Raw genomic sequence first — 24,870 nt, forward strand, 5'->3', positions numbered from 1 at the left:
TTTACAAAAGCAATATGAGTTATATTTGAAATTAATTCATTTTTTCACAACAAGTGACCCACAGGCCAATTCCAGCTTCACAAGAAAACAAAGAGAGCTGCAACAACTTCATTAGGACAATGTGTTTTGCTCTGGAATATTTCAATATCAATATAAAGCCACCCAGTCCCACCCCCACACATCCCCATTGAATATTATTTTGTTACATACTTAAACTAAAGAACAACATCTCAATACACTTCAGTATCAGCAGATACAATTTGACTCATGAAATGACATCCTCAAATGTAATTTTACCGAGAAGGCAAACACTAGGACTGTATACAATGGACTTCTTAAGCTCATTTATGCCAGTTTTTCAAAGTCAGTTAGGGTCTTATTACCCTGTGGAAAGAGCCAAGTGGACCAGACTTGTCAGGATGCTTTGGGGAACATTCGACATCAAAATGATCCCCATAAAGAAATGGAATTCCAGTCAGAACTTCTATTATGTACAATAATAATTGTTTTCCCACCCTGGATGCCCAGTCAAGCTATTCCCTATACCCCTGCCTCTCCCCAAACTGCCCTTTGTCCTTGTTGCTTCAAGTGGACCACTTTTGTTTTTGTGATTAATGATATGATAGAGCTATATGAAAAAATTCAACTGAATTCCCTTCATACAATCAGTTGCATGCTGAAGTAATACTACCGGAATGATACTCTGGGTGGTTCCAGTTTTCAGTGTTCTAAATTGTATTCCTTTAAGATTTTTATTAGTGATTAGTGGGTCACCATGTCAATCAGTTAGTTCAAATAAGCACCTTAGGTGCAATTAGCTCTATTAGGCAGATTTATTCTGGAACAGCGTTATTCAAACTGTGGCCCCTGGACTAGCTGCATCAGCATAACCTGGGAATTTTATTTATTTTTTTTCACCTGGGAATTTTAAAATAGACAAGACTCTGGCCCCACCCCAGATTTACTGAATCAGAAACTCCAAGTTTGGAACCATCAACCTGTGCTTTAACAAGCCCTCAGCCTTTAGTGGGCGTCTGACCCATATGGATTGTTAGGCCCCTCCCAGAGAGTCACTGTTTCAGTTGGTCTAGGTGAGAACTGAGAATGATCATTTCTAATAAGTTCCCAAGTGATGCTGTTGCTGCTGGTCCAGGAACTACATTTTGAGAATTACTGTCCTTTAGTTACTGGAGGATCCCTTGGCCCATTACCTATTCGGGCAATAATGTGGGCCATAATTTACTTTACTGGCTTTAAGGGGATCAAAGGGATAGTAAGGTTCATTCTGAACAGGTTCAAAGGTTAATTGGTATAGAAAAAGGGAAAAAAAGAGATTCCACATAGCATGGCTCCCCTCTTCCTCTTCCTTGTATATAGTATACTCCCATATTTGGGGAAAAGCAATAAATCAATGCAAACTAAACCCTTTATGTCGAATGAAGAAGTTTACCTGCCCTGGGACATGCCCAAAACAAGTAAAGCAAGTTATGCCTCAACATTAACTCCTCCCCAAAAGGGAGATCAGAATAAATGAAATAGACTTCCCTAGGATTTAGGAACTAAAATTGTTTCTGCATATCTAATTTTATAACATATTTAGAAAGGGAAAAAGAAGAATATTTGGCTCTCTGGCCTTTGTGACTTTTCATCAGACACATTGAAAGAGAGGGTAAGAAAAATATGAGCCAAAGTGAAATTTAGGATCCTTGCACAAAATTCCTATTTGCAGGGCATCCTGCCTATAAAACCAGCTTACAGAGCCCTCCTAGGATGCACTTGTGCTTCTGGGAGGATGTATACATCAGAAAATTTGGGGGGGAGTTATTTTCTTAATAAGGGGAATTCTCTAAACATGCTCAAAAAAGGGTATGGATGCCAAAAAGTCTCTGACTTCCCACTGAGAACAAAGTGTTTTGATAGGGGAAAATGATTGTTGTATAGCTGGATTCTAAATTCTGGGAGGGGGAGAATGAAGAGAGAGAGAGAGAGAGAGAGAGAGAGAGAGAGAGAGAGAGAGAGAGAGAGAGAGAGAGGCAAAATCAATACCACTGCTACTCTAACCATTTTAAACTTTGCTGATAAGAGGCATGGTAGCCAGTGGCCTCTCTGGCTCAACAGCCACATAATATTTAATGTTCCCACTTTCCACATCTTCTCAGCTTCTTTATTCCCACTAAGCATAATAAGAAATACACCAAAACAGTCAAATTGAACTTGAAAGTGACCTTGAGGTGATAGGTAAGAACATAATATCAAGACGGATCAGGTGAGGAACAATCTAAATTCTACGGGCAGTCATCATTACTTAAAGTGAAAAGAGTTTATTTTAATGTGTTAATCAAATAGTCAGTTCAAAACAGAAATACATACCTAATTCAAAACCTACTACTAAAATGGGTCAAAGGGGAAAAATCCATCAGAGAGAATAAAATGAGTCAAGATGAAGATGCTATGGTAATTGACTATTAATTGCTTCAGTTTCAGAGGGAAATCTGCAGCCACACCAATATTTTGCATGAGGTAGTATTCAGCACTGAATAAGAAATAAGGATGTATTTGTAGCTTTATTATAGGTTCTTTTTCAGAAATATTCTCCCCTACCTAACTCCATTCCCACCGCCTTACCCACCCCTCCCTCAAAACCCTAACCCCCCATAAAAGAAAATATTCCTAATAATGTATAAAGCCAGGAACTCAGGTAAAAATAACTAAAACATTCAAAAGAGCTGATTTATCTATGTAAACTTAAGAAAATAAATTCTCTTTTGCATTCTAATGCTCTACCCTCTAAGCCTTTTTTCTGGGTACTCTTGAACTTCAAAAACTAAAACCAGTGAGAACAGAACCACAAAACTTGTTTCTCTAGAAACAACTCTTTTAAGAACAAGGCAGAGCAAAGGTGACATCTGTTTATTTTAAAATAACGAACTCTTAAGCTGTAAGAATACTATGTTGGCTAGTGAATATTAATAGACAGTTTATAAATGGGGGGGGTTGGAAGAATGTTAAACAAAAAACTGTGTATAACAAACTTGTTAATAAAAAACGCTATATTCCTAGCCTACAGCAAAGAGTTAGCTAAATCTAAAGAATTTTTATTTTAATGGTTTCCTGTTCACATTTTTTATTTTAAAAAAGTATTAGTCATAAAAAGATGAGTTCAAGTGTCCAAGTGTCTCCATATAGAAGGCACAGTAATTGAGTTAGTGATGCTGTTACCTGTTACCTGTCTTTTCCTAAAAGTACATTTTGTACTGCTTATACAATCCCAAATTATAATCCTACAATACAGAGCAACATGGAGTTCTTAATTCCACCCCATGACATGCTTTGTAGTGCAATTCTAATCATGACTGGGAAACACTGAATCAGGAAGTGTGTCTAAAAAGATGCTAATTAGATCTCAAAATAGATTCAGTCCTTTTTAATTTTAGGTGATTGGAATCAGGGAATTTCTAAGCCTGGAAAATGATAACTTCATGAGCAACTTTCCTGTTCAGGGCCTGAAAATTAGAAAAAATTGATTTCATGTAACTTTCAGCACAGTATTTCTGACAACTGCAAATTAGATAGCAGAATATCAAAAAATGACTTTCTGCAATGATCTATCACAGATCTGGGCAGAAGACTGAAAGGCAGGCAAAATACTCTGCAAGGTGTGAGCGATCACTCCATGGTATCTTCCAAGAGTGAGTATCCCCAAGTACTTATCTATATGTGTGTGGTGTTGCTTATTCACTTGCCCATCTCAGTTTGCACTTTGTTTTTATCTATAGTTTTATTCATTTTTTTAAGAAAAAAAAACAACACCAACCTCTAAAAGTCTTTTGCCATCACCACGCACATAGCAATTTGCAATATCAAATACAACAATAGCACAGCTAGCAAAAGGGTTCTTAAAGCAGGGGTGTCCACAGCAAATAGCAGCATTGGAAACTACTTGAGCTTCAGAAACAATCTTTTAGGGGCTCAATTTCACATCACTGAATCAATGAATAGTACACAATAAATGACCATTAACTTGCCTACACTACAAAACAGTAGCGAGCTTATTAAAAGTGTCCAGAGCTTTTTTTTTTTTTTTGCTTTTTTAAATGTAATCCTCCACAAACAATGTAATTTATATTATAATTTTGACATAGAAAAATATATAAATTCAAACACTTATACATAATACTTTTCACAACTGAATTCATCTCTGTTTCCCCAACATCAAGGCCCCATGAACAACTCAAGCCAAAGCTAATTTGCTCCAACCGAACACCCCTGCTGCCTGTTGAAACAAGAGGGATTGTCACAAAATGATAGTCATTTATAAACAATACATTTAGGGAAAGCTCTGAAATACAGCCACTCAAGAACCAACCATTAGTGAGTAATTAAAACGATCAGCTCCTGCTTCTTCGCTAGCCAGCATGGTTTCTCTCTTCTTCCCCGAGACTGGTTTAGAGAACTATATCCTTCAGACGCTTCATGCCAGGAGACTCTTTGTTGCGACCCTCCTTCAGAATGGGGTTGACCTCATGCATCACTTTCTCGCTGTCAGCTCCACGAGGCTCAGCTTCAGAGGGACGAGAAGGACCACTGTTGACATGGTTGACATACTGCTCCAGATCGCGGGCGGGTGGTGCCAGGGCAACGGTGTAAGACACGGAAGGCTTGGTGGGCACAGGGCTCTTGAGGTGCAGAGGGGAGGTGACAGGGCTAATCGCCTCACAGCCATTGCCCGCCTCCCGGACAGCGCCATTGACTTTGGGGCTGCAGATGGTCACATCGACAGTCCTCCTGCCTTTCAGGGTGGGCTTCTCCTCAGTAGGGTGGTCGCTGACATCTTTGCCAAAGGTTGCGAAAGTCCGCTTGGTGGGGCCGCAGTCGTCATAAGCCTCAACATCAGCAGCAGTAGCTTCAATGGACAGAGCGATGATATTCCGCACATTCTCAGGGGACTTGGAACGGGTAGGCAGGGGGTTCCGAGGCATCCAGCACCTGTCAGAGTGGCCAAGAATCCGGCATTCTTCCCTGCAGTGAAATCCTTCATTCTGATCTGTTTGGAGAAAATAAAATGTCAATTACATCAGCTTTTCCCAGGAATCATTCTTACTCCCCAACCTTCTGGTTTCTTAGGTGTCCACAAGCCCTTTTGGGGAATGGCACTTATAGATAGTCCTTTCTTGCCTTTTGGGACAAGTGTGAAGAATTGGATTTTTAAAACATATATCTTTATTGATTTCAGGGTGGAAGGGAGAGGGAAAGAGAAATAAAAACATCAATGATGGGTGAGAATAATTGATCGATCGACTGCCTCTTGTGCCATTGGGGATCGAGCCTGCAGCCCAGGCACATGTCCTGACCAGGAATTAAACCATGACCTCCTGATTCATAAGTCAATGCTCAACCACTGAGCCACTGTGGCTGGGCTAGAATTGGATTTTTAAAAGACTGTAGACATCCTCCTGTACACATCCCCTTTTTATTATTGTTGTCACTGTTCCCACTGTTGACAAAACTAAAAACCTAAAGGGAAACAACTGCCAGTGGGGAGGCATTTGGGGCCTGGGTGAAAAAGATGAAAGGTTTAAAAAACAACAACTCATAGACACAGACAACAGTATGGTGATTACAAGAGGGAAAGGAGGGGTGGAAGGAGGTAGAAGAAGGTAAAGGGGTGATAAATGGTGACCAACAGAGACTTGACTCTGGGTGGTAAACACACAACACAATATAGAAAAGATGTATTATAGATGTGTACACTTGAAACCTATATAATTTTGTTAAACAATGTCACTCCAATAAGTTCAATAAAAATAAAAATGCACACTATGGTGAAAAATGCCATATATTTTTTTAAAAAAGTTTATCCTGAGAGTCAAGTTACTGAAAGCCAGCATTTTAACAACAACTCCTGCTTAAGGTCAACTGTATTTGAGAGTGGTTCCAGCAGCAGAAGAAGTGGAAGCAGAGCAGGTAACCCAACAGTCAGTATATCTGAGAAGTTTTAGCCATGTTTTTGAGCAACAGCACTTCCAACAGCATATCCACCCTACCTGTCAATGATATGCAGTGCTTAATTTGGGGTTGGTATCATGCTATCTTTGAAAGCCCAATCACATTACTTCTTTTTGACCACCAGTCAATCTTCTCACTAAGCTATTTTCATAACTTAACTTCCCATTAGAATGAACATACTGAGCTCTCTTCCTTCCATCTGACCCATAAACTTCATTGGCCCTATACACACATCACTCATAGATTGAGCGTCATTTAATTATACCCAAGTAGCCATTCCACCTTCTCTTCTTTATCTGAAGATTTTTAAGGTCATATTTCTTAAAGAAATCTTCCATGGATTTCTTTAGCCCTATCATGGATAATCTCAGCAGACAGAGTACATAATTATTGGTGAGATGTGTTTCTCTTTTCACATTAAGTTCATTTAAGATTAAGTTTTTAATTTGACTCTCAGAGAGGCTTTCTACATGAGCTTCATGAAAGCATGAGGCCAGGGTTAACTTCTGCCTGTCCATTGGTAGAACTGTTAATCTCAAGGTCTGATTTACACCCCTAGTTTTCCAGAACCATTTATATTTATGTTACATTTTGGCATGAGGTTGGCCTAATGAAAATTTTCATCATATTGAATATTGCATCAAAATACAAGTAACTTAACACTTATTTAAAAACTCTGGGGAAGGATCGGAGGAGGTAGGAAGACAGGAAAGATCACAAAAACAAAAAGTGCATGCCACCCCAAAAAGTTGGAAATGTATGCTGTGACTGCTCTTTTTCAAGAGGAAGAAGTCTACTATTCAGTGCCTTGCCTGATATCAGTCTACATATAGCACACCTTCCTTCAACACTTGTATTTCTTTTGTTGTTGTTGTTTGTTTTCAGTGAGTAAATAACATATCAAAGAGGAACTGCTCTGCCTCAGTCATCAAAGGCTATTTTAGTAAAGGGATACATGAAAGGGGGCTCAAGAAATAATAGGTTAGTTGGGTATATACTTCACATTTTGAGAAAATATATTGGCAGCAACTAAATGGCCAGGCATAATCCAGGCTGAGTTTAGAATTCAACAAAACTGTGGGATATGACCCTTGGCCTAGTTTAAACTACTGAAAAGAGAACTAAAGGTAAAATTTCTCCCTGATAGCTGGTCACAATTTGCCAATTTAAATTTAAGATGGCCATTTTAAGCCCCATTTCAGTGCTGGAGAATGAAACATTCAGAATTTTGCAGCTGAAACCAAATAAATTAGCATTATCACCAACAAGATAAGTACTTTCCACATAGATAAGTCAATGCTTCTGCAAACTTTGGCACAGTTCCAAGTCAGGGTTGCATGGTTCCTTCTGCAAAATGAAGGATTTATCTGCCGCTTCCCTGCAAAATCTCAGTGCTGCTATCTATCCAATAGCATGTCATCATCCAAATTGCATATGTTCCTGGGAGGCACAAAGTATAAAAAATAAGGAAAACATGTTGGGACAACTTGAGAAACACTTTATGTAGACCTAAACATCACAAGTGGAAGAGTCTATGGCTGATCCACCCACAATCAGTTTCACCCAAATCTAGTGCTTTCCCCAGGAGACCCCAGATCCCTCCAGTAGGACAGAATTTATATCTTCAGTTTCCCAAAAATATGTTTCTTCCTCTCTATCTTCTCTGAGGCCCATCTCATAACTTTCCAAGTAATAGCTCTAAAGAAATAGTGTGAGTGTTTGTTTGGGGGTGGAGAATAAGGAGTTGCAAGTGATGGAACAGTTCAATAATTAACTTCTGTTTCTACAAATCTAAGCAAGTGTCCCCTGGAAGCCAACAAAAAAAATGTCCAGAAGGCTATGGGGTCCCGTCCTTTTTGTTCCTAATTTAGGACACAAAGGCATAGAGGCCTTAGCCTTTCAGCCCTGGAACCATGGACATGCGACCAGCTATGAAGAGAAAAATCCCAGCTGACCTTCAGACTGGTATTATATGCCACTTGCTCACACTTCTAAAGCAGAACAATGGTAAATTACATTCTAATCATTAAATGGAATCTTCTCAATCAGCTCAACATAAAGCTCTAATTTCTTTTAAGTTTTTAGTATCAAGTGGCTGTCTTCAAATTTGGAGATGCGGGTTGTTGTTTTTTAAAATGCAATTCAGTAGGGAAAAATGCCATCCATTTGCTACCCCATATTTAAGTACAGTGCTCCTTCCATATAGTAGGCTGATACAAATGAACAGCAGGAGGAGACCTGGAGCCCCAACACACGGGGTGAGAGCAGAGACCCCAGTAGCAGACACCTCAAAGATCTTACGAATCTAGGAAGACTAGAGTAGGAAACTCTGTCTTCTTAGAAGCTTCTCTGCAGACAGTACTTGCTTTCAGCTTACCCACTGCCTAGTGAATAAATCATCCTTTGGAAAGAGGAAAAAGTAAATTCAGCACTCCAAGGAATACAATCAGTCTAAAGCTGTCCACCAATCTTGCTAAACCCACCTCAGCCCTATATGAGCTAGAATAATATGCAATTTTCTTGTATTAATTATGTGAACTTATTTTTTGCTCTGTTCTTCATGCAAGTGAAGAATTGAATCTAAGAGAATCTTTCATTCACAATGTCTCACCCATGGCTTAGATCTGATTTCTTTACTTCATTAAATCTTGACCAAGAGCAGTGACTTGTTGCTTATCATTTTTGGTACCATACACTACATGGTGACATTTGTGCCAATACAATTAAAATAAAATCCAATCTGGCTTTAGTGTTTATAGCCATATTAAATATGAAAGAAAACCTGGTGAATATAGAAGAATATCTTCTCAGCCCAAGGTAACCTACATTCATAAATGCACTGAAGATGAATTACTTTTTAAAAATCAAAACTTCAGTTTAATAAAAATTATATATGTATTAAACGTGAGAAAATCACAATACAAAGCTCCTTAAGAAGAACAATCAATGAAGACAAACCAGATGTAAAAAGCAAAGAAAGTACTTCTGGAATTGCATAGGACTTGTACAGATTATACGCCTACCATCATGTAGTATTGTGTTTGAGGATGAAGATATGAGACTAGAAAGGAACCATTTTGTGTTATCACAAATTAACTGTCAAAATGCTGGCTCTAGTTAAAACAGATGTAGGTTAAAAAACTCACTAATTTCCTGCTAAGATTGCTCTTAGCCTTTTTGTAACTCTATACCTTGCTACATCTTTCTCTGAAAGTACTTACTTGAGCCTAAGCAAAGAAAAATGTAAGACACTAAAATCTACAGAGTTGTGGGAATTCAAACTCATTACCACATACAGATAAATTCAAATGTTCACATAATTAGGTATAAATTATGAATTTCAAATTGGCCTTCCCTGCCTCTGAACCTGTCCCCAGTATTTTCAAAATAAAATAATAAAACAAATAGAATAAGTTTGAAAGAGGAACACAAATCTCGAGGCCATAGAACTCCTTAATTCAATGCAGATCATATTACTTTAGATAAAAAATAAAAGAATAAAAACAGAGAAAAATAAAGCTTCTTCAATCTAAGTTGTAATAAGTATTTTTTGTCATAATTTGTCATTTAGGAACCTTGGTGAGAAAATCCCAAAACCTCTGGCAAAATATATATTTAAATCTTAAGTAAAAGCACAGTCTTGTGAGAGCATGGGAGGCATAAGAGGCAGCAATGAGTAAGTCATGATGGACAAGTAATTAAAATAGAAAAAGAACAAAATATATTATTTTGTGTAGATAATAGCAAAACTTTTTGCAGCAATTACTATTTTCCTCAGGATGTGAAGCTGCTGTCTCTTTAGAGGTAGGCAAGCAATGTTCTTCCACACTAGAAAGAGCCTACCCATAGTCTCAACCAAAGTTAAAAAAAAAAAAAGAACATGATGAAAACACCATTTCAGACTTTACTAAAACGTTCAAAGTCCTAGTGGAATAGAAGAGCTGAGAGTCTCTGTCGGGTTTGTATAGATGTCCAACCACAATAGATGTGTTCAATAATGCTGGCAGTTCTTTACCGTGATTCAGAGTTTGGGTGTATTCACTCAAAGATTCCAATGGTCAGAGACAAAACTCCAACGCTAAAATAGTTCAAAGTTACAGTTAAAAGAGCAATGTGTTATCTTGTTAGAAGTGATCTGTAATCAATGATGCAGAAAGGGAAAGTTAGAGTGAGTTCCAGTTCCTGGAAGTTCAAATAGTTAGCTACTTCTAAGTAACCTATAAGCAAGCCATGTGTAAATCAGAAAAGCTTCCTGGATTGTACTCATATACATACACTTAGCTTAATCATATCATGAACGAGATGATCTATGACCAAAACAGGATTATTTTTTGTGAGATATAATGGAAGACATTGTAGCAGTGATTATAAAGAGACAGTTGTTAACATTGGTCATGTGCACCTAATCAAGAAAACATAACTCAAGAAGTTTCCCCTCTTGACCTACCTAACTCCTACTCATCTGAAGCAGACATAAACTACCTACTAAATATCCATATCCATATCTATTTTTTTGTTAGTCCTCACCTGAGGATATTTTTTCCCATTGATTTTTAGAGAGAGTGGAAGGGAGGGGGAGATCAGAGAGAGAGAAACATTGATGTGAGAGAGACATATCGATTGGTTGCCTCCCGCACATGCCCTGGCTGGGGGCCTGGATCAAGCCTGCAACTGAGGAATATGTCCTTGACCAGAATCGAACCCTTGACCCTTCAGTCTGTGGACTGAAGTTTTTACCACTTAGCCAAATCAGCTAGGGCCATATCTATTTTTAATACTTAGAAATAGACCCTACTTCTCTTATGGTTGGCAATGGACCAGCTAAAAAAACTACACTTCCTAGCCTCCTTTGTAGATAGGAGTGGCCATGTAACTAAGATTGCCAAAGTTGTGGAAGCAGGATATTTAAAAAAAAAAAAAAACCTCCTTAAATGGTGAGGAGCTGACTTAGTTTAAGACCCTTTTGTGCTTATTCCTTCCAGCTTTGTCCTGTCTAGAATGGAGACATAATGGGTGAGCTACAGTATCCATCTTTTTAAAAAAAAATAAATTTTTTATTGTTTAAAGTATTACACATGTCCCCTTTCCCCCCATTGACTTCTCCCTGGTCATTCCCACCCCCCCAGCACAAGGCCCTCGCTCCCCTACTGTCTGTGTCCATGGGTTATTCTTACATGCATGTATACAAGTCCTTTCGTTGATCTCTTACCCCTCCCCCCACCTTCCCTCTGAGGTTAGGTGGTCTGTTTGATGCTTCTATGTCTCTGGATCTATTTTTATTCATCAGTTCATGTTGTTCATGATATTCCACAAATGAGTAAGGTTATGTGATATTTATCTTTCTTACAATATCCATCTTATTATCATGAGGCAACTCTGAGGATGGAAGCCATGGATAACAGAATAGAAGATGTAAGCACTTTGGGGTATTCAATATATTGTAGACCTAGCTCATTAGACCTGAACCTGTTATATAAGAGAAAATATAAGCCTCCCTCTTGCTTAAGCCATTGATTTATTTTCTTTAGTGGGGGGAGGAGGATCTTTATTACCAGTACTACAACACTGTCCATAACTAATACATGACCCCTGAAGTCTCAAATTTAACTTCCTTGGGGAATCCTTCCCCTATCCCTTAGACAAAGGTAGGTCCCATGCCTTTTATAGCATTCAATACATGTAATTACTTGTGTAATATCTATATCCAATGCTAACATAAAGTCTGAGCAAAATTTGTACCTGTTTTGTTCTCTCCCATACCCACAGAAACTAGCAAAGGGTACAGCTCATAGCAGGAACTAAATAAGTTTAATTTTATTGAATGAAACGGGTACAAAAAAGTGATAGCAACATAACAAAGAATCTTGGTCAACATATCAGATACTATACCGCAGATACTGTGCGGTTTCCTAAACGTGGAAATAACTATCCTATTTAGTAGAAACACTATAGAAACATACAAAGAAAACTATGTAGCTTTGTCAGAGGCAATAAAGTAAATGTCATCTTAGCCTTTGAGTGGTTTCCTTCACACTATATGCAGATCTTAAAGAGATCTATTATGTTTTAATGTCCAGTTGAAAATACATTTTCCATATACCTTAAAGTTTTCCATTTTAACAATAGTTAATGGGGTCTATACTGTGGTAAGTCAATAATACGATAAGCCGAAGTGTCTATTTTATGAAATGGATGTTGTTCTGATAACAAACATTTTTCTTGGCATCAAATAAAATTATTATTAATTCTTATAAAATATAAGCCAAAAAATGAGACCTATGGTGAGCTTTTTAGACCCACTGCAGATGCTGACTCTTTCTGGCAAAATTAATTAAAATACACATAGTAAAACTGATGCTCCAGTCAAATATGTGAGGGAATTACCAAAGGAAAGAATTATCCTGGATAGAGTTCTTAAAAGCATTGTAAGGCCTGCAAAGAGTTAGGAAAGGGGGAATCCATTCTATAACTGTAACTTTAAAAGGCAAGCAGAGTAGCAGTGGGCTCAGTAAAAAATAGAGGAAGGGAGAGAGGGAAGGAAGAATGGAGAAAGAGAGGGAAGGGAGCAGGAAACACTATCTAGGCATTAGACATTCCATCTTAGTTTTGATCTGATTCACATCTTAAGGGTTGGGTTTCTTTTGGGTGTTTAAATATCATTTGAGCATTTAGCAAAAACAATAAGGGCTTAGAAGTTTGCAAATGAAAACTTCCCAGAGCCCCTCCCAGGTTATAATTCTAGGAGGAGTTTATACTCACTTCCTAAAGGACACAAAGTTTTGGCAAGAAAAGATGGATCTCCGTCTGTAAAATATTCAAGGGCACATGAATGAAGATAGATATTTCTAGGGACTTTTAAACCAGTGACATCAAGCTATCCTTTAGACATTCTAGTGTGAAAAGGCTTACACTGCAAAATACATGACAAATAGCTACTTATTACTTTCTTCCTTTTCCTCTTTCTTTTAAAATTTCCCACCATTTTTGTTCCTCCCTAATGCTTTTTTCAAAATTCTCTTCTTCCCCAGCCTCCTGCTTATTAGCATCCCTTCCTACAGAACTATGGCCTGACAGACAACAGGCAGAAGTGAGAGGATGTCAAAACTTTGATTGGCATTTGAAACATTGATGTGGTATTATTTGACAGATGCCAAAGATAAGCTATATAAAAATCATCCCTTAAAACATGGAGAAAAATTCCCACATTTTTCATTCATCTGGGACAGGCATTAAAGGTCCCTGTCAAAATAAGAGGATCCAACCTTGGCCAGTGTGGCTCAATTGGTTGGAGCATCATACAGTACAGCAAAAGGTGTCGGGTTGGATTCCAGGTCAGGACACATACCCAGGTTGCTGATTTGATCCCTGATCAGGGCGCACATTGGAGGCAATGGATTGATGTTTCTCTCTCATGTAAATCTCTCTCTCTCTCTCTCTCTCTCTCTCTCTCTCTCTCTCTCTCTCTCTCAAAACAAAGGACAACACACACAAAACATTCCCTCAGGTAAGGATTTTAGAAAGAAGAAAAAAAAGAAGAGGATCAACTACCAAACTGAGATCACCAGTTTTCTTTGGTCACACAGCAAAGCATGGATAAAAGGGACCCAAGATAGGAAAGTTTTGATTGAATAAGAAAGGTTAGACATGTTTGCAGGTAAAGATACCTCAGGAAGCTCAGGAAGGGCAAAGTGGAGGAAAGTGTGTGGGAACAAAGTTCCTGAACTGGCAAAGGAATGTTGCCAAAAGAGAGAAGATAGGCAGAGAGAAAAGTCAGCTCTGATCAGCATTAGTTGGCATTGTTAGGGTAGTTAAAAAGCAGGAATTCTGTAAAGTTTAGATTTAGCTTGAGAGGATGGATAAAAGACAGATGAACCCCAACCTTTTCTTAGACCATTTGATCAGCATCAGTTAGCAAGTGCCAACCAATTTTTTGCCTCTATGATGCCAAATTACACATTGGCCTCTCCCCTCATTCACAGTTGATGCAACTGAAATTCATTTAACAACCAGTGCAACATGAAACGAGGGGCAATGGGGGGGGGGGATAAGGACACATATGTAATACCTTAAATCAATAAAGGAAAAAAAAATTAAAAAATATATGTCCATTTCAGAATTCAAAGTAATTGTATTATCTTCAATAAAATCTACAGTGCTTATCTGGTCAAAGAGACAAAGTTAAAACATATCATAATATATAAAAACCCAGGGTCCATAATGTCCAAAACGACTGAAGGTTTGACCAACCGGAAGTCAGTCCTGCAGTCAGTGCTGGGCTGCCATGGTGACCCAGCACTGACTGCCACCACCTACAGGGGCTGTGACCCAGCACTGACTGCCGAGGAGGCTGTGGATAAGGCTTGGAGAGAGGTCTGGAGAGAGAAATGGGGTCTGATCCATAGCCTCTGTGGCAGCTATTGATCAGCCCTTGCCTCTCTCTTTCTCTCCCAGCCTGGCCAGCAGCTAAGCCTCTCCTTCTCTCTGGGCCTCCATGGGGGCTGCTGATCAGCCCCACCTCTCTGATCAGCCCCAGAGATAGGCCCGGAGATGCTGATGGCATAGAAACTGACCAATCAGAACCAAATCTGTGTGAATTGTGAGGAGCCAATGGCCGCCTAGGAGGTGGAGCTTTTGATGCCAACTGGCATAGAAACCGACCAATTAGAATCAAATCTGGGTGAACTGCAAGGAGCCAATGGCTGCCTAGGAGGCAGAGCTTTTGATGCTGACTTGCCTAGAAACCAACCAATCAGAACTTAATCTGGGTGAACTGCAAAGGCAGAACCTAAGGTGGGGGCTGAGGAGGGGTTTTAAGGGCAACAGCTGTTTGGTGTAAGATGTAAGAAAGTGGTTCAATTTTTTAATGACCGTTTGGCAGTATAATGCATATGACTGGCTATCAGTCCAGATATAGGGATTATATATTTTTGTCTGCCAAGAGCATCTCCTCCTGCTGAAAAAGGCTTCCCCCCATTTAAGCAATCCTATCCTATATAATATATCTATACTAATAAAAGGGTAATATGCTAATTAGACCCGGTCGACTGGCCATCTTCCGGATGTCTGACTTCCTTCCAGACAAAGCCATAGTGATGGGGGCCAAGGCAGAGGCAGTTAGGGGTGATCAGGCTGGCAGGGGAGGGCAGTTAGGGGCAATCAGGCAGGCAGACAGAGGCAGTTAGGGATGATCCAGCAGGCAGGCAGGTGAGCAGTTAGGAGCCAGCAGTCCCAGATTGCGAGAGGGTGCAGGCTAGGCTGAGGGAAACCAATCCCCCCTCCCCCCGCACAAATTTTGTGCACCGGACCACTAGTTGAAGTATAAGTGCTTGAAAATTTAATATTTAAGCTGCAATTTGGGCAATCACAATAGTTCCTGGAGTTTTCATTTTTGTACTTGGGCTCAATTCAATCCAATCCATAAAGAAGAGATTTCAAGATGTGTATAAATATAAATAATTTGTGCTGATGCATGGGGAGCAAAGAAATGAAGCAGAGGGCTGCCTGGAAAATTGCGACTAAGAAATAAGAGGTGCTGACAGTGACTGAGATAAGCAGAGATTTACTAGACTGGAACCTTTGTATTTTGTCTTCTATGGTGGAAAAAATATCTGACAAAATGCTGGACTTCATCTAGGTGCTTAGAAACAATTTGATAAAGCATCTTTACATGTAAAATATGAGGGGTCACAAAAGGCCATTGAACTATTCCCCAAAAGAGGAGCACTGAGATATAACTACTCTGAGCAAACTTTTTAAAATAGAACCATTTTTAAAAGTTTCATTCTAAAATATCCGCAGAATTAAGTCCTATATCTGTTGGACACCTACAATGCCTATTCACTTCTGTGAAGAGTTCAAACTAATTGTTTGACTTTGTGCAGATTAGAAGTAGACCGTTTCACACATTCTCCAGGTAGTTATACTGCTGGAAAGACAAAGCCTTCAGGTGATGCTTACAAGTAGCACTAAACCTAAAGTTATCATCAACATGGTTTCACTCTTTTCTGGAAAATAAGGAAATTGCTAACACATCATTAACTTGAGGGAAAAAAGCACTTTTATGCTGGTCATGAGCTTCTGGGTATCAGACAGACTATATAGTAAGGATGGCACAAATAGAGCTGGTATGAAAGCAAGAGGGACAGGGCATGCTAACCAGGAGAAAAAAATCTTCCTTTTTTAATGAAAATTTAATGTTAGGGGAAAAAAGGCACCCAGCAGCTGGTGTTCCTCTTAACAGGAACTGACTCTTCCCTCAGTCAAGTCCCAGGACAATAGGCAATGCTATACATGAGTCAATAAAAATGTTGCAACTGTAACTTCCAAATTCTTTAAAGATTCTTGACTGCCAAAATGTTCATGGTACAGGGTGGGGAAGCTAAGAAACAATATAGTAATTCTCCAATGGATTCTTTCTCATTGAAAAAGTACAGTGCTCAGTAAACCAATCACTATCTCTTGCAATGTGTCATGTCATCAGCTAGATGGGAATCATTAGAAATAGTCACTAAAAGCAAATAAGAGTGTCAGAAGGATTACTACCTATTAATTACCTAGGTTGAACTATTTGTTACCAACAAAAGCCTCATAAAAAATCTAGCATTATCTTGATATTTCAGTGTAGCTCTAGCAAACATATGGAATACTGTAATTGCAACGACACTGCTTCTGGGTACAGCAAACAGCACAATCATTAAAAAAATTTATTTCAAATATCTTCCTGGAAGCTAATAAATTTTACAGCAGTTTCACTCCTTCCTCATTACAACAACAACAAAAAAAGCTTAGTAACAGACAAATTAAAAGTAAATTGATTGCCTTAGGGGGATCTGTTCAAATATCACTTTTCCATGTTAGAAATGAGAGAGAGAGAGAGAGAGAGAGAGAGAGAGAGAGAGAGAGAGAGAATATGACTATTAGATGGAGTGAGATGGATGACTGAGATAAAGAGTTTGAAAGGGATAGAAGCCATTATGTGTAAAAGACAAGCTCTAGCAACATATGGATAGTGAGAGACAACCAAAACCATTAAATACTTGTTTGCAAAACCAGGTAGAAATCAACTTAAAATAAAATGCAAATGTGTCACTGGGGTGCAGGCCTAACATTTGTGCTGGAATTTATGAATAATAACTATGAATAATGAATACCAAAACTGAAGAGATCAAACACCACCTTCTATGTTTACTTGTCATTATCCATCATTCTTGGACAAGGCTCATTATTATTTTTTGTTCTTTTCCTTAGAGGTATTTACAATTACTCTTTTTCCAGTGATCCACTTAATCATCCTAGTGAGAGAAAGCAAGGTGTATTTTTCAGGGTGTTGCCTCAAAAGCAAGTAGACAATTTCAGAAGTGAGGCCAATTAATCTATTCATTGAGGGAGCTTGGTAATTTTAAGGCATCCTATGCTTGTTCCACTGCTTTTATTAGAAAGAAAAAGTCTTTTACACCATTAGCACATGGCTGTTCCAGTAAGACGCCCCCCCCCCCCCCCGCCGACCTTTAGCTTGTCCAACTCTTCTCTGAAAAATGGAATAGCTGTTCCATCTGAAGCATCAAGGAATTCTTGGAATCTCTCTGGGTCACAGCTGTGAGGACTTTTTCTGACTTGGCTTGAACTCTGAATATAGGAATATCAAAAGGCTTTTTGGTTGAGACTACCTGAATCAAAACACTCTAACGCAGCTCAAGAAAAATCTATGTAAGAGGATACATAGTAAGCCTGGATTATGGCCACATATAAAAAATCACAGACAGACACGCACACATGCACATTCCGACACAATCACCATCACCAAAACCAGTCCTTAGCATCGTGAATACTCATTTCCATTCACAAGTTGAAATAATAGAGCATTATATATCCATTCTACCTCAATAAAGCTGGAAAAAATCAATGGGACAAACCTAAAGATTACCAAAAAAAGCAGTCTGGTAAATTTAAATGCTCTTTCCATTTAGTACAGATCATGTATCTTTATACCCTTGGAAGAACTTCAATGTTATTGCATTTGCCCCTGTTGGTTAAAATGCAAAATCTTTCATGGCTGGGTCCTTGCAACATGGGGCTATGAAGGAATGCCATGCTGAGTCTGGAGAAGCCCTGAGGAGTCGAGTTCTATATCAGAAAACATGACAGCACTGGGAGTAGAAAATTTGAAGCTTTAGTCAAGTCTGCATGAGTTCTATTATCTGAGATTCCAATTTGACAGTTATAGAGAGGGAGGGTACAGACTTGTTTAATATATGGTATTGGACTCTAACATAAAACTCTTCTAAGAGTAAATTAAAATTATTAAAGAGCATGCCTTCTTTGGCCCTAAAGCTTTCTTATTCCCTGAATTCTACTTTGAAATCTTTATTTTATTATATCAGTTAGTAAACAGCAAATAATCTAGCTTATTATTAAAACTGCAGGTGAAACAACCAGCTTTGGAAAAATGTAAACAGTGCCTAGCTGAGGAGCTAAGGCTCATTGTTTGCTCATCTATTAAGACATATCACAACTCCTTCATCTATCCTAATGGTCCTGGATTTGGGGTAGAGGGTAACAAAGGAAAAAAAGAGTTGTACAGATAAAGACTTATATTTTAAAACCTCCTACTGCTGTTATTAATCACACACACACACACACACACACACACCAGAATTGTAATGTTTACATAGCTTCCCAGATAAGATGCTTATAGGACATTAGCAAACAAACAACATTGAGGAATGATTTTATTCTCCTGGGGAATCTTTATCCCCCTTCTCCCAGAGTTAATGTAACCTGAAATGTTTATATGTTTAGCACCCTGTTATCATTCCAATATGGGAGGTCAGCAGTATTTCAACAAAGAAACCACTCATGAGTAATGATTTTATGAAGACAAGAGTGGGAAAACAAACTGTTTGAAATGAGTCTAATTCCTCGTGTGATGGTTAATAAAAAGAAACATCTGAGCCCAGTGCTTGAGAAGCATTTCTGTAATGTTCAACAGACTGAAAATAATAGCCTTTTTTCTGGTCTGCATTACCATTTACAAGCCTTCCTTTCTGGTCATCTGTGTTTACAAAGAGAATATGATTGATACAAGAGTCCTCCCTTCTGCACCACCCAACTAGACACAAGCTGTCCAGGTGATTTCTTTCTCTCTCTTTTTTTTAGCACAAGCCAACTTTTATTGTAAAAGAGTAAAACTAATTAGAGTATCGAAATGTTTCTGAAATTACTTGGGAACTGTGAGGAAGCCACAGAATTTCCAATGTAGTTCTCAGGAAAGCTGTTTGGAAAGTAAAATGTGATGCTCATATATTGCCTTTGTTTAAGGAAGCTCTTGGGACTCTATGGGGAGGAAATCTTCTATCTGTTCTATTCACTTCCTCCTGACCACCCCCCAAAGCTTATCCAGGGCAGGGGGAAAGTAACTGGTTATGCACTAGATACATTATTCTAGATAGAATAATCCATCAACTGCAGCTTGTAAGCTCTAGCAGAGCAATTGCTAGATGGAATTGCCTTTGTAAAATTTCAACATATTTGTAGGCATTTAATAAAGATTCCCCTGGAATTCAGTGGGCCTTTTATTCCCACTTATAAATAATGTATTCCCATTAATTCGCATTCCTCTTTTCTCATCTCATCTCCCTGTCCCCATTCCATAGTATTCAACCCATCTCTGCCATGTCCAAAATATCTTCTTGTTTTACTCTTCTGTTTGGACTTTGTCTTTCTTTCTTCAGCTTTATAGCCTTTCCTCATCACATCAAATCTTTCTGCCTAGAAACTCATGCCTTTATAGAAGCTATATGGAGGCAATCAGAAAAAAGAGCAGTGGCCAAGAAAATCCAGTAATAAAAAAAAGACCTGCTCTCTGAGACATTTCCTCCTTCTCACCAAGGAATCTTCAGAGTGAGCCTGATGGTTCTGTGGCTGCCCTGCCAAATATTAGAAACAGCTGTGTCTGGAATTTCCTTAGCAGGGTGTGTTACCAGCACCACTTACAAGAAAAAAATTGAGGTGAGTAATAGTAACTGTACAACTGCAAATATATTCTACACACCCTATAAAATAGCCCATATTTCCTTATTAGGAGAGTGAATAGTTAACATTCACTGTGAAATAAAATTTAAAAGCTTAAAATTTCCTCAAATTCCAAAAAAGTTGCCATGGATTTTTGTCTACCAAAAAAAATCAACAGGTGATTCAGTAAACTACAACTATTTACTCATTGGAAACTCGAAGTCTAATATAACACTGGTCCTCTCCTCTCCTTCGCGGTAATATAATTGGGCCATCAGCCAAAGCCTAGAGAAGTAACCTTCATCTTGGTGAACTGGAATCTCTAGTGTCAGATATAGTCAGCCTGACTAATGGGAATTATAGCTTGCCAAAATCTACAGCCTCACTCTCTGTTCCACCCATCAAATATGCTCAGGAGTCCCATGGCACAAGTCCAGCAGTCTATAGATACCAATCAACTATCAACAGCTTAAGTGTAAGTGATTGTAGATTAAGTGCAAGCCAAATGTGATTCCTTTTTTGTTGCAGGAATTCCAGTGCTATTATGGCACCCATAATACTCATACCTAATGATTCAGATGAGCTTTCAAGAGCTAAATGTTATGGGTAGTTCCTCACATGCTACAATTACAGCATCTGGCATAGTATTACTGGCCCAGTCTCAAAATCTAGGGCACTACGTGAACAGTATTGACAGGATTCCCCCTCCCCAGTTAAATATGATGAAAGATGTAGGGGTTCTCATATGCCCTGCTGCTAGTCTGGAGTACTGTTTCTACCTCTCCAGATTCCTACAGCTAGTGAATAAAGGAATGCATGTGTATACAACATAGCCTAGAACTCTATATTTCCTGATATCCCAATATTATAGGAAATGGTAAATTATTGAATTTTCCTCCCATTTCTATTCTTGAACACTTCCCATATGATTCAAATTCAGTGCTCTACCAAACTAGTTTTTCTTCTCAAACCAAAGGTTTTCCATCCTATAAAGAAAATATTCTGTATCAGACACACTGCTTTGAAGTGAGATACTCAGGAAAATAGTTTTTCAATAGTCAGTTGGATCAGGAGTGAATATAACTGACTGGGTTACCCCTAAACAGGAAGAATCCCAGTGCATTTAAAAGTTACTGCTTTGAAACACACTGAAGATTCTCAAGAGGGAAGGAGTGGGGAGAGAAATTCACCAAAGAACTTATATGCATATATGGCTAACCCATGGATACAAACAGTAGTGCAGTGAAGGCCTGGTGGGAGGGGTGGGAACAGGCGGGAGCTGGTCAATGGGGAAAAAAAGAGGACATCTGTAATAGTTTCAACAATAAAGATTTTTTATTTTATTTTTTTTAAAAAAGGGGGGGGATGCTTTATTTTCTTCCTGGATCAGGACCATATCCTGACATTCACATCCAATGGAAAGTTAGCTGCCTCTGTATTAACTATCACTGATGCTCCCCTTGGTACAACCTAAAGAATCCAAGGCATGGAAACCTTCCATCTTAACAAGCCCATATGTTGGAGCTCAGGGATAAGCATGTCTATGTGCCTCTTTAGAGGAACAGAACAAACTACTAGATTCCAAGCTCTACTGAATTGAGCAGTCAAATTTGTACATAATTGTGGGTAGAAGGTGGATATGGAGAAATTAGATGATCTGTAGTATTTATGTTTGTTATGGAGAAACCACATTTCCTTGCACAATAATAATAATGCTCATATATTAAACGTTTTTAGCATTATTGAGCTAGTCATTACTTAAATAAATCTCAAGAACAAAGCTGAATCCAGATATCAGAACACATCAGTTCTTTCCAAACCATATTTATCTGTCCTTGCTTCCAGTAACCACAGAGAGACTCAAACTAAATATAAATGCAGCTACAATTTCAAGACATTTTTATTGCCATATTAAATATTTGTGGCTTCTTTATTTTGTCCAATATCTTCCATTTCTTTGTTTCTTAGCACCATAACTGAAGCATATTTGATGATATGGCTTCAGATTTCCCTAACCCTTGCCTAATTCTCAACCCCTAGTGATAAGAAGCTGTAAAACAGAATAATTAACACCAGCTGCCCCATCTTCACTTCTGACTCTAGGAGCTGAGTAAGCCAACCTTGACCTCACAGGGTGTGGAGTGGGGTGGGTGGAAAAATGTCTGGCTCCAACCCAGCCATGGTGGGCCTCTCCCAAATCTAAATCCTCTTCCATTAGACAATACCTAAGTTTTTCGAGCATGTTTACACAGCTGGAACTGTGCAGACCCTGAAAATCATGCAAGGCACAGACAGGGGTAAGACTGCTCCCTGTTTCATTCTGGATTTAATCTTGTTTATCTAAAGAAGAGTAAATGAATGTATTAAATTCCCTGTGTTGGGCTAACAGCTACTGGGAAAGAGAGAAAAGTCTTCCCTTCCTGAGCAGAGTGTTCATTACCATGATTGCAGTAGCCCACAGGTGTGATGCCTTTTGTTGGCTACTAAGTAAGCAGCACTCAATAAAGGCTCAGTCCAGAAGGAAAAGCAGTAATAACAGGAAACACAACCATCCATGTCAGAAAACATTGAAAAACTAGTTATAGTGAAGAGATTGGCATTACCTCAGTGAGATAGGGTTTCTAGCTATTCTGGCCCCTGAGCTTATGGGAGAATCTGCTATCCCTTTCTCAGAACCCCTGTCCTGAGTTTGTATGTTTCTGCTCGCCAATACTAACTAGAGCCCTCCTGCAGCACCATAAGCTCCAAAAGTAGGAAAAACATAGAGTGTAAGCTTGGCCCTGGGCACTTGGCAACCATCCTGGACCTAAAGCAATAGAGACTGGTGAAGAAAAATTTTAACATTGCTAATTTTGCAGGTGCAGAAAAATCACAGGCAAAACTTCCTGCTGCAATACATTTGCTTATGCGAAAGCAAAAACAGGAAAGTTTCTCTCCAGAAGAATGAGAAATACACAAGTTACATCTACTGTAACAACTCAAGACTTGATCTACTCCTTGTCAAAAAGAAGCTTACCACCCCACAGCACATCTGAAGCCAGCTTCTCTTAGTGAAGTGTGTATTTGAAAATAGCACCATCCCTCTCTCAGAGGCTCTGGACTGTGGGTTCTGGAGTAAGAGGGCCTAGTTCAAGTCCCAGTTCTGCCACTTAATAGCCCTATTCTAAGGAAGTTGGTTAAAGTTATTCTCTGTGCCTTCTTTCTGTGTAAAATAGAAAAAAATAACACTGATCTCATAAAGTTGTTGGGATGGTTAAAAGTGGAAATACATGTAAACCAAGCTAAGCAGTGCCTGGCACAAAGGAAGAACTTAATACATGTTAGGTGTCATTATCTATCAGAAAACTCTAAATCTTTGGAAGAGATGGAGCCCTAACTGTCCTTATCCTTAAACACTGTAGCCAATTACTGGTGAGGTATGAAGGAAGGGCTGCTGGGAAGACCCAGGTTAAAAACTTAACCCCCATTAGGCTTCCTTGGTGACCCAAATGCCACCATTAGTTATTCCTTTGTATCATCATCACACTAGTGGTCCAGTGCATGAAATTAATGCACAGGGTGGGGGGATGTCCCTCAGCCCAGTCTGCACCCTCTCCAATCTGGGACCCCTTGGGGGATGTCCAACTGCCAGTTTAGGCCCAATTCCTCTCACAATCTGGGACCGCTGGCCCCTAACTGCTCGCCTGCCTGCCTGGCTGACTGCCCCTAACCGCTTCTGCCTGCCAGCCTAATCTCCCCCTAACCACTCCCCTGCCAGGCTGATTGACACCTAACTGCTCCCCTGCCAGCCCGATCGCCCCCAACTGCCCTACCCTGCTAGCCTGATTGCCCACAACTGCCCTCCCCTACCGTGATCTGCCTCTTCCACTGGGACCCGCCTTCTCCGCACTAGGTGGCAGAGACACTGGGACCGGCCTCCTCAGCACTGCATGGAGCTGTGGAACCCCCAGGCCTCGCCACATGGAGTGGCCTCTGCTGTATGTGTGGCCATCTTGTGGGGCCCATCTTGTGGTGGCCATCTTGTGATGATGTCATACATGAGGGTCACCTAGGATTTTATTATTATAGATTAAGCTTTCAAATGCTACTTGGAAAGGGAGACCAGTGATTTTAACAGGTCCTTTAAAATAATTAGTACCTTGAGGAAATGGAACATGAAATAGATAAGTATATATGTGAGAAGCAGGAAACAAGCAAAGAAAACCTGGTAATGCAGGACCCTGAATAGAAGTACTAATGGTGAAGGAAACTAAGAAAACCCAAGGAGAGTATTGGATGCCTGTGTTCCCAAATGGACAGGAAGGTAGATACATATAGTGGCATTGTAGACACAATTTTGTCAAGAGCTTGCCCTTGCACACTCCTTCTGAAAATGTGAGCAAGGCTCTTTCCTTTTCCTCCTAGGCATAGAGCTAGTTCTGACACTGTTGTAGACCTCATCACTTAAGAGGGAGAAAAAAAACACATGCAGAATGCATTCAAATTTAAAAATAGACCTCAGAAAGGAAATATTGACAAAATGCCTAATATGCTAAGTATGAGTATTAAATTGAATGAGGCACTTGGGGCAGGGAAATAGGCTGTACCACATACATTTGGAAAGATAGTACTAAAACAACAATATAGAGGGCTTTGGGTTGAATAGCAGGATGCATAATGTGAGAGAGAAGTTGGAATGGAGTGGAGAAGCTGACTTAATATCTGTGCTGTATGGGCAAGGTATGATATTTGCAAATCCCAACAATTAACAATGGATGTGAGTAACCATAAAGTTAAAGGCCTGAAGGGCAGATAAAGTCAAAACACCTAAGGAAAGGGACCCTTTCCCCCTCCCTACGTGGGAGTTCATTCTGT

At 39.3% G+C, this 24,870-nt stretch overlaps 1 protein-coding gene across 3 annotated transcripts in view; it reads right to left on the bottom strand.

The window, feature by feature from the left end:
• Positions 1–3,792: 3,792 nt before the first annotated feature.
• PCDH19 (protocadherin 19) overlaps positions 3,793–24,870 on the bottom strand; it is a gene marked incomplete at its 5' end in the record, with an annotated part of 105,083 nt that continues 84,005 nt past the window's right edge. For all 3 annotated transcript variants that reach the window (XM_081115267.1, XM_081115266.1, XM_081115265.1), the window contains one exon: positions 3,793–5,044. In XM_081115267.1, the coding sequence (XP_080971393.1) occupies positions 4,446–5,044 (599 nt within the window). In that variant the 3' untranslated portion in view covers positions 3,793–4,445. The remainder of the gene's footprint in view (positions 5,045–24,870) is intronic.

Source organism: Myotis nattereri, assembly GCF_964212035.1.
Source record: "Myotis nattereri genome assembly, chromosome: X".
Taxonomy (NCBI): Eukaryota; Metazoa; Chordata; class Mammalia; order Chiroptera; family Vespertilionidae; genus Myotis; species Myotis nattereri.